The 13110-nt window shown below is 40.6% G+C and overlaps 1 protein-coding gene across 1 annotated transcript in view; it reads right to left on the reverse strand.

Annotated features, from left to right (window-relative positions):
• Nucleotides 1-6902: 6902 nt before the first annotated feature.
• Nucleotides 6903-13110, reverse strand: part of LOC308284568 (solute carrier family 12 member 7-like) — a 45337-nt gene continuing 39129 nt past the window's right edge. The window contains exons 22-28 of the mRNA XM_080725227.1: nucleotides 12880-13011; nucleotides 12409-12516; nucleotides 10697-10822; nucleotides 9030-9199; nucleotides 8061-8075; nucleotides 7354-7487; nucleotides 6903-7040 (exon numbers count right to left, since the gene is read on the reverse strand). Of these exons, the coding sequence (XP_080581353.1) occupies nucleotides 6949-7040; nucleotides 7354-7487; nucleotides 8061-8075; nucleotides 9030-9199; nucleotides 10697-10822; nucleotides 12409-12516; nucleotides 12880-13011 (777 nt within the window). The 3' untranslated portion in view covers nucleotides 6903-6948. The remainder of the gene's footprint in view (nucleotides 7041-7353; nucleotides 7488-8060; nucleotides 8076-9029; nucleotides 9200-10696; nucleotides 10823-12408; nucleotides 12517-12879; nucleotides 13012-13110) is intronic.

Consider the following 13110-nt stretch of genomic DNA (forward strand, 5'->3'; position numbering starts at 1 on the left):
GGCTAACAACCAAGCCCCCTGCCCCCCATACACAAAAACTGTGTAAAATGTCAAAATAAATGAATAAAATAATAATCACTACAATGCTCCAAGCTCACCACCAAGTCAAATTCAGGCATCGGGTTAGCGTAGAGGTAAAACACATTCATGCCAGGTTTGTTTCTTCATGAACCACTTCTTAAATAAACCATGTAAAGGCGTTATTCACTTTCAAACACTTCTGGGGTCATTTTAACGTCTACTATGTCTACGTCCAGTAGACGTTGAAATTACCCCGAAGTGTTTGAAAGTGAAATAGGCCTTTAACCACTTAAACCCTCCTATGTACTTACTTGACTGGGGTCCCCCAGGGCTGTATACTAAGTGTGCTTATTTTTTGAACACCAAATCCACAAGTTCACAATGCATGACGTACAGTAGTGTCAGCTTGTAGATCTGCTATTTTCGCTGAATGTTCACCCCACTAGGGACACTAGGGTTCACGTGGTTAAACAATGTGAACACCATACATTAATGCATTATTAAACATGTTGCAGAGTGACAGTGAAGTCATTGAGATGCTGGTTCGTTGGTCTGGCTGGAGTTTGGCGGGTTTCTCTCATCAGCCGATGAGAGGCTGAACTGCAGAGGTCAAGAGGGTGGGAAAAGGTCTCAGTGAAAATGGTCAGGTTGTGATGTTAACAACCACCATTAGGAGATACTGGAATGATAATGACTCAGTGGGAAAGAAAGGTAGCCCTCCCTTCTCCAAATCCTCTCTACTCTCCCTCCTGCTTTGAACCGCACCCACCCCCATCATCTCTTCTTTTCAACTCTCTTCTCCCCAATATTCATCTACTGCAGAGTTCCCACTGTAGTAGTAGCAGCACAGAAATATGTACCACAGTATAGATACTGCATCTGTCCAATATTGAACAGGTGAACATGTTTCCTTAAATAAATGAGTCAGCTATCTCCGTTATGAAAAATAATTAGAAATGTTTTTAAAAAGTCGATGAATATTCTTGTTTAACGTATTAGCTAAATGGATTACAATCTCAGTGGAGTACAGCTGAAACATTGTATTTCATGAATGTATATTTAAAGATTTATTCATGACATTTTTCAGATAGGCAATGTGACAGGAAACCAAGGGCAGACAGGAGAGACATGCAAAACAACAGTTATATTTGATGGGTTCTCCATTTTCTCATTGAGCAATGATTTCATTCATCAAACTATTAAGTCTGACTTAATAGTTTAAGTGATATCAATAATATACAGTGTGTGTTTGTTTGTTGTTTCCTAAGGTCACAAAATGTGACCTGATTAGATGAAGTGACACCAGTGTTTGTGCATGGTACATGTGGCACTATAGTTAAAGAGCTGTACTAACAGTCGGTTAGGAGGCGTGTTTATGAAGTCATATTAAGAGGCCCCTGAAGACAGATCAAGACAAGGCAGTATGCCACAAAATACACCCTTTTCTTGTTTTGTCTGTCTTATAGAGCTTTCTAAATTCCAACACAGCCGTGCCCTGACACAATAAACCGTATGTCGTTTTTACATTGCTTGTTTGTGGTTCTGTAATGTATGGTTCAATGTGAGTGTAGCACTAACTAGGGACTCCATTCAATTTCAAACCTTGTTCAACCTTGCTAAAACGGTATGCCACTGTGCAAGTTTTTTGGCTTTGGAAGTGTCCTATCCACTAAATGGAATTTGTCCTCTGTATAAAGTTCAAATTGTGCTCATCAGTCTTGTGCTCGTGTGCAGATTATGTCCAATTGTCCATATGGACTGGACATGCCAGACGTCAGCAGCAGGCATGTTAGGCCTGATGTCATGGTACGCAAATCACTGTTGTTATGCAGTGGTTGACATTTGCGTGAAGCACCATTGTTTGGCACCGGTTTACAGTAGTGTGAGATGTCACACCAGGGCTCGATCAGTGAGAGAGGGAGGTTGTGTGTGACATCAGACAAAAGGTCAAATAAAAGACCAGAAGAGGTTACTGACTCAGCGCAAGAGATAGATAGAATGAGAGAGAGAGAGTGTGAGAGAGGGATAGGAAAGCAGGAGGGAGAAAGAGAGTAGAGGGGGAGTAGGAGAGGCAGAGAGCCTTGTTTCATCCCATGCAATAAATAACCCGACCAATGCTGCAGGATACCGGAACCTGAACACATTCTAGCCAGTGGGCTGCAGAAAGTGTGACAGGGAGCAGAGAGGACACTCAGCAGAATAGAACGCCTCAGCCAGAGACAGTGTTTCACATCCAGAACTTTGTTGTTCTGTGCGTGTTGACCCAGCCAGCCTGTCCGTGGGACAAACAGGAAGCCATTTATCCAGGGCCAAGTTTTCCCAGTAACATCTTAGCCCTTAGATTTTCTTTGTTCCTTTTGGAATCCCATAAACAAACATGATTTTAGCACTAAATTGAGTTATATAAGTGTAGCACAGTGACACACTGCCTCAGCCTGATGGCCTCAAAAGTCTAATATCTCCCTTGGTCCATAGGGATTTCCCTTTGGTCTAGTGGTTAAGATATTGGACTTCAGACCCCAGCTACTTAAAATAATTTAGAACATGTGTGATGGGATAAAAAAAAAGGACTAAATGCACATCATTTTACATGCATTCAAATGATATTGGTAATTGCGATTGAAGGTCACAGTTTACTATGAGAAACGTCATAGCTTGTCCGTGTCCGTCGATCTGTCTAGACGAGTACACATTTTTACGGTCTATGGGTTTGTCGCTTTGACATCATACTCTGATGTCACTGTGATGTCAGGGGAACCATTCTAACAGAATATGTTTGCCCCTCTGACACTTTTAACTGCTACTGTTGTTTTAAGCTGCACCACAATGTTTTTCACCCACTGTTTTACTTGTAATTCATGTGATGTGACAATAAAGCTCTATTCTATTCTATTCTATTCTCTGGCTTCACTGTGATGTCACACTAACATAATCTATTTTATGCCTATATATGGAGTTCCCTGATGTCATCAATATTAACGATGCCCTGTTAGAGAGATCCCTGTAATGCCAGGGGGAACAAATCCCTTTTATTCCCGTATATGGAGATATGGAGATCCCTGTGATGCCAGGGGAACAAATCCCTTTATGCCCATATATGGAGATCCCTTATGTCCACATCCCCGATGTCCACATCAGTGTGGCTCAGGTCGCCCTGAGGCGTCTTACTAGTATATATACTGTATAAAAAGAGTCCAATCGAAGACACTGATAGGTTAGAAACCTATAGGAATTTGTTACAGATTCCAATTTCAAACAGTAATCTGTAATGGACTAAATAAAGTAATGTTCTCAACTTTCATTAGAAAGCAGGTCAAATGATAACAAAGGGAATTCTTGTGATGAAAGGAGCAGAACAAACAAACAAACACTAACTTTTTCCAGTCAAAATGCTTCATTTCCTGAGTACATTGGCTTCCTAATTCCACATTTCCTGTATCGTTGTTTGTGTATGTTTTGAGTCTCAAGTCACGTTAGGGGCGGTTGCCAGTTTCAGTTGTGTTACAAACAAAAACTTCCAGAATCGACATGTTATGGGAAGCTAATTGACTCATACAGTATATTCTATCATATATGTGTATTGTAGGTATGCAGACCATTTATTTTACCATTGTATTGCAAAGTTGCCAAATATTTGTGTGAGTGTTTGTGAGGTGTCAGTGGGTGTGGAGGAAGGTTGGAAAGTGCTTTTAGGGGAGCCATGGTCAAACTTTTCGGGCAAGTGATCACTTAGCCATCTTCCAAGGCTGGAGTGATCACCCAGTGCCAGACAGTGAAAGCAACCATTGCTTTTACCACTTATTATATAGGCTGCTAATTAGAATAATGTAAGAATAGAATATGTTGATGATTAAATAATAGTAATTTAATATAAATAATTTAGGTTTGATAAATTCTGATATGAATAATGGTCTCCTCAATAGCCCAATCTGATCACCCGGCAGATCAACCGTGACCAGGGTATTCTTGAGAGGCCCAGAAGCAACTCTCTGTGTAGGGCTGCAACTATCAATTATTTTCGTGGATAACTTGTCCGATGTCTTTCTGATAATACACGCATCACTGATACTAAAGAGTGCCCAAATTTGGAGATAACTGACATAACAGATACAGCCGCCTGTACTGTGCATGCGTCTCTGCCATGGTAACAGCTGCATGTTGAAACAGTGCCCAAATTTGGGAGATGACTGACATCACTGATATGTCTGGGTTCTCCAACATTACTTCTGAGACTCCTACATTCAATCCCTCATATACTGTGCCCACCCCATAACCCAAACTGCATAAGGTTTGAGATAGTCGGGGGCATTAGGGATATTTCGTGCTATATTAGTCTAAAAGCGCCAAATGCTCTAATGATTTAACTAGGGCCCCCGAGTCGGCGACCTTCGGGGTCGCCACAGCGGCCAAATCAAGTTGGGCTCCCATTAGTCCAGGCGTTTCGGGCAGTATTTTGATAGAATCGTGCACTTTATGAATGAAGCATGGAATTTGACACACAGTTAGAACATGCCATATGGAACATTTTTGGCTATAGGGGCATCACAGATTTGTCATGGGAAACATGTGGGAGCCAATCAAAGTTGTGCTCTCATAGACTTTACTATAGAGTAAAATAATACAAAAAATAAATATGCTTTAAGTAGCATGTGAGGGGTCAAACTAGGTGTTTTTCGGGATTCTGAATCCAATGCAAACATTTGTTTTGCAGGAAAAACATTCCTTGAGCTAAAAACTGACCCCATAATTTGGCAATAAAACTATGATTTAGGGAATGAGTCATCACTTTTCACAGTTTTGTGGCGGACGTTTCTTGGAAAGGAATGTTTTTCGTGCAAAACAAATGCTTGCATTGGATTCAGAATCCCGGAAAACACCTAGTTTGACCCCTCACATGCTACATAAAGTATATTTATATATGCCCCTATTTATATATGCCCCTATAGCCAAACATTTTCCATATGGCATGTTCTAACTGTGTGCCAAATGTCATGCTTCTTTCATAAAGTGCACGATTTTTGCCTGAAACGCTCAGACTACATCGACTTTCTATACAGGAAGAAAATACCCAGAAAAAAAAAGAAACGCTTTAAGTAGGATGTGAGGGGTCTAACTAGGGGTTTGTCATGATGCTGAATCCATTGCAAGCATTTGTTTTGCACAAAAAACATTCCTTGGGCTATACATGGCCAAGAAAACACCCACAAAACGGTGAAAAGTGATGAGTCATCACTTTTCATCACAAAAAAATCGTTTTCTGCCCTAGCTAAATCATTAGCTACATCTGTGCAAAATGTGGCGCTTTTAGACAAATATAGGGCGAAATGGCCATGTTATCTCCCTAACGCCCCCGACTAAGACTTGGATCAAAGAACAATTTCTTTTTTGACTAAAGACACTAGGCAAACAGGGCATATAATAGAACAACAAACAATAAATGTCAGTATTTCATAGTTCGTTTAATAGGCTCCAGAACCACCAGTGTTTACATGGTTTCCCATGTAACTAATATCTATATATTAACTGAAATTCTAAACATGTACAGCAGTACAATAATACTTATATTCAATATTTCACAAAAATATTGTGGGGAAAGTACAGTGTAAATGCAACCAGAATGCAGCGCTAATCTCAGTTAATATTTCTAAACATTGATGTTCAACTTGTTTGCCAAGGCACTGGTTTGCAATGGAATGAGTTCAGGTATGCCTACAAAAGAAGTTCAACATTTATCATTATAGTAATTTTCATTTAAAAAATAAATAAATTGTGCAGTCACAGCTGATGCAATTCACTCTTTGTTCAGCTAATTAATGTTGGCTCCTGTTTGTGTGTATGTGGCTCTGTGTGTAAGGTGTTATTTGTGAATGGCGCGTTTCATGACATAAATGTTTATAACTGGTGGCAACACTTGTCAAAAAAAAAAGACTCATCTTGTCTCTAATGTATTCTGTTTGTGATCAGTAGTAACTGGGATTTAATCTGAATGTTGCAGTGGTCCACATACAATTTGTAGCAAATAAATGCAAAACATATGATAAAACAACAATAAAATGATAATCACAACATCCAATGATTAAAAATTCTGTTCATGTTTTTAAGCAAAATTGTTCTTTTCATATTTTTCCTTAACTATCTATATACTGATAGAGCTCTGGGGCATGCCCTGCCAAAAAGCACAGCAGCAATCTGGGATTTCAACTATGCATCCAATCCATTTCTTGTAGGCTTATTTTTCATCACTGAACACTTACTGTACAGTATCTTATAACTTTCAATGAGGGGGTAAAAGCGCTTTTTGTTTTATGGTGTTGCCATAATACAAAAAAAAAATACTGCTTCAATGTTAGCATTCCCATTAAAACAAATGGCTAGTTTTTTTTTCTTATTTCTTTTTTTTTTAAGAATGAGCTGCTTTTAGGGAAGCTGAGAAACCTCTTCCCACACTGTGACAAGCACCTAGCTAAGAAGAACAATAGAAAAAATATGTACGGGTTGACATGAACACAGTTTATGTTCATTATCAGAGGTGTATCTGACATACAGACGCACTGCTTAGGCCTTCTGTGTAATGTACTATATACTGTATGTGGCTGGGCGACAGCAGTGGAAAACACACAGAGGGAGGGTGTAGTGAGTCTGCTCTAACCCTAGGTGGTGCACTGAGCTCATGCTGCACAGCAAGCAGCCTCAGCTCTCTTTCACAACCACCATCATCACCACCACCATCAATGCTCTTCCATCCCGCAGTCTCCCTTGCCTGCTCCTTTGGGCATTGTGAAAGCTGAAGTCTTTCTCTGTGGAACAGCCCCGTGTCCTGACGTCCTGACTCCACGCCATGCCCCATCCAATCCCAGTCCCTGGGCCCCGCTGTGCATTTCCCTATCTTTCAGGGCCCTCCAAGCCAATGGGAGGCCACCTGGAATGCTAGGAGTAGATGGTAATGACCTCTCGACCACCACCACGTACCAATAGGACCCGGTCAAGGCCGTCCATCAGAACCTCCAGAAACTCCATGTCTGAGAGAGACATTCTGGTTAAGGAAAACACCCACAAAGTACATGAATATACAAGGGCTGTCAAAATGAGTGCATTATAATTGGATGATTAATTTGAATTTGAATCAACTTCTCATGTCATGGTTCTTCTAGCAGGTGAGTTTATTAGCGACAGAAAGGCTCTGTTACGGACTGCGGACTGCAGACAGCGACACACACGTTGTCAAAAAGTGAGAGAATGTGTACTTTGAAGAGGCACAAGCACATAACAGACAACCGTTGGCCTGATGGTTTGGGCGACTGACTGATTGATTGACTGATTGAATAAGGATACAGTTCTCGTCCCCTCCCTTGTTCTTTGGTGGTCCCGGCATGTTGAGCAAGACCAGCTGTGCAGTCTGGGACTTGTTGACTATTACCTCGTTCAGCTTGACTGCCGTGTGCATCCTCCTTACATTGGTCTGGTTGCTATGTGAAACCAACAGCATCCATGACGGTGAATAATACTGTAATATACCTTTACATAGACGCAAGAGGAAAAACATCGACACGCAGGAAAAACACGCAGCTTCAGCTTCAACTGTCACGTGCAAGCAGAGGTAGAGGCTAATCAATGAAGCAGACTTCATTCGTGATGGGGTTTTACAAAGGCATGCGCTAGGAGGCAGGAGAGGCATGGAAATGTGTGCACACAAACACATGCATGTGCACATGCACGCATGCATGCATCTATGACTATGAGCACACTAATAACTAATTTTATTCTTCGTTGTACGATGGTGTTAGCCTGACACTCAGCCTGAATTGACAAAGGGGTGTGGCTAGCGATTCAGGGTCTGGAACTAGGCTACGATGGTGTCGCAGACTGAAAATTGCTGATTTATAAGTTCACAATGCATCACAGATTGGGAGATAATAGATTGGCTATTTTTGGCATGTGACACCTTCGTACGCTGAAGTATAAATCGGACTTAACAAAATAGATAGATAGAGGACATGCTCATGCAAATAATAACAAAGGTTGAGGGAAATGTAACTTACAGATTCTCCCACTCTCTAGACAGGGGGAACAAAGCACAACACGTCTTACCATTGATGTACTAACTAGGCCCATCAATGACAATTATGAGTACATCTGTGGTATACCGGTATTTAAACTATCTCAGTTTATGATATACACTAGTTTATTCATAAGTCCCTCATGAAGGGCAGGGCCAATTTAACAACAGGTATCTTGTAAAAGTTTTCTTCAGCTCCACAGACCCATTAATAACCAATTTTCTTCTGTTCAGGGTTCAACTTTATCGGCTAAATGTAATTTAGAAGACAAATGTTAAAAAAGAAAAACACACGCACGCACGCACGCGCCGCACACACACACACACACACACACACACACACACACACACACACACACACACACACACACACACACACACACACACACACACACACACACACACACACACACACACACACACACACACACACACACACACACACACACACACACACACACACACACAATTATACCACCATACACAACAATGAAATGACTGCAATGTCTTTTTTACCCAACAGTTTTTAAAATCGCCAGCGGAGGGCACTGTAGCCCTATGGAAGTTTATACTGTACAAAGCAAAATGTGTGTTTATTTGACTCTGAAAGTTTACAAATTATTTAATAAAGGGGGTTAGTAAGGGAAATGTAGAAAAGTACAAATCTGTGCTAAATAAATTAGAAGTTGTATTACATTAAAAGCATAATTTAAGCACTCAGAAAAAAAGTTATTTTGTTCCCTTGTACAGTAGTTGTAGCAAATGCATTGGAATAAAATCAAGCACAAGCCTTTCTCTAGAGATTATTTTTTGCTGTTGTTAAAACTACTATCCAATACTATAGTTCGGAACACACTGTTTTTTACCTACACAGTAAAAATTAGTTTATTTATCCATTTGCAACTTTGAGAATTAAAATATCACTTTCACAGTGTACAGTACTTGTACTTACGGTTTCATACTGAACATGTCTTTAACTCCCATGCTGCTCTCTCTGTTCCTGTTCCGTTCGCTGATCAGTTTGTCTTTGGTCCAGGTCATGTGGACGCGATCGGGAGTGGCTGCGGCCTTGTCGTTCATCGCTGAGTGGGACGCAGTGTTTCGGTCATGGATCAGCTGGGCCTATCGGAACACAGGGTGAGCATGTCATCTGTGAACTGCCAGCTATAAGCCAACCCATCTGTGAAACGCTGTCCATCTGACCACAGCAACGCTACTGCCCAGTCTGGTCAAACCGTTTCTATTCATGGCTCTGGAAGCGATACATTTATTTATTGTTGCTGTCGATGAGAAACCTTGTAAATTATAACCCTACTTTGTGTAGGGAATGGTAAAGTGTCACACAAAAGTAGCAGACATTTAACCAATGGAATGTATTAACAAGCTCATGTCTAATCATCTACTGGAACACAGGTTATTTTTTCCATTTTATGCAAAGTAGCCGTTTTGGGCAAACAAGGTTTTCACCCGACAGCAACAATATTTGTTTCTGTGACCAGGAAAATGCAACCCAGGCAAATAAGAGTCAAATGCTTCACTGGGGATCATAGACGGTCAAGATGGAAAATTACAAGCAAGGTGGAAAACAAATCACGTGGATGCTTTTAGGACAAACAGAGGCAGTAAGAGTGATATGATGGTTGCTATGGAGACTAGGACAGAAAAACTCTTTTCATACAGAGCTGTGTTTCAAAGGCATTTCCAAAAACCAAACAGCAGCAGCACAGCAAATTAAGAAAGGAGTAAAGCTGCCCAGCAAAAGTGTACAAATAATATGATTGTGCAAATACGCTGGCTTTGTGAATAGAAGGCAGCAAGTGACTGCTTAATGCTAATACTACTTAGGAAACTACTACTACACAGTATTACTTCTACCATCACCTACAAGACCAACTAGTCCTCTCTAACAAGCTGCTGCCAAAGCCATCGTATCTGCTAAATGCCTAAACTGTAAACTGTAAACTGTAAACTGTATCCTTACTAAGATGCACAATGAGACATAGTTTATGTGATATTATGCATTTAAAGGTACTTGAAGTGTTCGTAAGTGTTCCTCTGGCAGCAGCTTTCATTTGCTGGGTCAGACGGTCAGACCATGTCAGAGTCAAGATCAATGGATGCAGGGAAGACAGCAAATGGAGGTAACATACTGTAGGAGCCAAGAACTGGAAAGCTTTTGTACTCTAAACTGGACAGATTAACACGAAGAGTCACCTTAGATACCATAGAATTCAGCCTGACGGAGTGTGTTTTGTACTCCCCAGATCAGCTTCACACAAGAGCACTGTCACTTTCCAGTTCTATAACACACAGGCTTCGCCCTCTAATGAAGATATAATGGCTTCTCAACTAATGTCCGTTTCAGTTGAGAAACGATTGACCACGTTCAAACAGAGCAGCCATTTGACTGCAAAATGGCCACTTGTGTGTTGTTTCTGGTCAACAAAGCCAATATTAAAGGGCTCTGTCTGTGCTAAAAAACAAAACAATAAATACAATAAGTAACTATCGTCCTTAGCAGCCATGATGAGGAGAGGAATGAGAATGAAGGGTTGGATGTAAGGATGGAGCAATGGCATCATGGTCAGCTACTATGGGATGTCTAGTTGCCATGGCTACCTCATCCTTATCCGGTACGTACACCCTGGGGACCTGCAGGGTGTTGGGGGGAGTAGGTATGGCAACGTCTGATGAGGACCTCCTCCTCTTAACGGAGCTCCGCGATTCATCTGTGATGCTTTGAATCTGAGCACAATGTCCAACCACAATCCAAGCAGCAAGGTGGGGAGCACAGTTCAAAGGTCAATAACAACTAGAAAATACTGTTCTTGAAGAACCACAAAGGAAAAAGGTTTTAGCTCCTAGTGTTATCCTTTTGGCGTTTTCCTGCGTACGTTGCTTTGTTCTGTGCATACTGTCAATAAATAAATCACGCAATCAAGTATTAGTGTCACATGTGTTCAGTAGTGTTAAGCATCAACAGTGTTAAGAATTAGTAGTGTTAAGAGTGTTGATAGTGTTAAGTATTAGTAGTGTTGTTAAGAGTGTTGATAGTATTTAGCAGTGTATACAAGTAGTTTTTTTTAGGGTAAACTTTTTACAAATTTACAATTTAGGCATTTAGCAGACAATCCTGAGCGATTTACAGTAAGCAAGAACACATACATAAAATACATAGCAATAGTCATCTAGGATCATAAGTAAACAGGTGGTTGCTAAGATAAAATAGTAGTTGCTAAGTTCCAATAGACGGTTTCTAGGGTATGGTTGCTCAGGTCTAATAGGCGGTTGCCAGTCGGTGGTTGCTAAGGTCAAATTGATCATTGCTATTGTGAAATTGGTTGTTGCTAAAGGTAAAACAGGGGAGCATTGAAGTCCCTGCTAGAGGGCTCTATCCCCTTGGGTCACAGTAGTGTTATTTGTAGTAGTGGAATTCCCATAGGGGAATCTTAGATTGTGTCATATAAGAACCAAAAATAAACAAAACAACCCCCGATTTTACACATATGGATATGAAGCATCAACTGATGGTGAAAAATACAAATTTATCTGAAGAGCATGATTTATTCTTTTCTCCAAACACAGACGTTATCAAATGTAACTCATTATCATAAACAACACCGAGTTTTGGAACACAGTTTTTATCTGACACAATCTAAGATTTGCCTATGGGAATTCAAATACAAAAAATAACGCTGTGACCCAGGGGTGGTGGAAGTGACGTCAGGACTCTCGTACTCTATGGTAAAACCGTAACAAGAAATACCTTTGTACCTAGTGTACTGTACCTCTAAGAGATCGACCTAATATTACTTATGGGAAAGTGGCGGGAGGTGCAGTTAATTAGGAGGAACATGGGTATGTTCAATGATCATAACGCAAAAAGTATATATTGCACACGGTAGGTTATTATATCTCAGCATTCAGGCGATTTGGTTTAAAGTTTTAGAATATAATATCTAAAGAAATTGGCTGTAGTGACTTTATGAACATTTGTCAAAATTCTTATTATTTCATCTGGCTCCACTACATTTCCCCATTCAAACGAATGAGATTTTCTTGGCAATTAAAAGCTAAATATCTCAACGTACAAAATTTAGGGTGCTCGGGTGGCACCATGGTAAAGTTTTAAAGTGTATGTATCTCAGAAAGCCTTGCAAAATGCTCTGTAACTTATTTTTCTTTTAAGAATTACCTGATGATCAGTATGGAAAGGCTACTATTAGTGAGGATTAATACAAAATATATTCAGTAATTTCATGCTAGCATTTGTGTGTGTGATGTGAACATTGACATACAGTACATAATGTTTGTTACAGTAAACTGTTTACCTCTCTCTCCCTCTCATTGCGCGACAGCTGCATCTGCTTGAGCATCTGAGACCTCTGCTCCATGACTAAAGTCTTCTCATAGGTGAACGCTGAGATGTCACTGTCATGCTGAAAGAGATCGTACCGTGAATACATTACCATGCCTCGCCAAAGTGTCACTTTCCGACAATAACTGATTTTCAGGCTTGAAAACTGTTGCCTAGCAACTCTTGCCTAGCAACACGACTGAGTATACTATACATTATGCTACTAAAGTAAAACATGAAACAAGAAAACAAGTGAAACTTTTTATGACGGGCTATAATGACAGGCCCAAGATGGGGACACCAGGTTGAAAATAGTTAAGGGAGTGAATTCAAGTTGTAGAGAATGAATTTGATGAATGAATGACACGTTTATGGGAATGCTTGTTCTGTCGTTGACACACAAACACACACAGCGTGGCAGGCATGCAGACAAACAGAGCCTCACCATCTCCACCACCTCCACCTCTGCATTTAGACGCAGCTGATAGAGGAACATCTGGAGATCTTTCTTCATTTGGATGGAGTTGTCATTCATCTGCGCCACGGTGAAGATACGCATCTTACACTTCCTCCACACCTGTGGTGTGTGTGTGGGGGGGGGGGTGACAAAAGAGAGTTGGCGAATGAAACTGATTTCTTAGATCTGCTATTTTTGAAAAAGTCGTGAAAATGTGCG

Source organism: Nannobrachium achirus (genome assembly GCF_963921795.1).
Source record: "Nannobrachium achirus genome assembly, chromosome: 5".
Lineage (NCBI taxonomy): Eukaryota > Metazoa > Chordata > Actinopteri > Myctophiformes > Myctophidae > Nannobrachium > Nannobrachium achirus.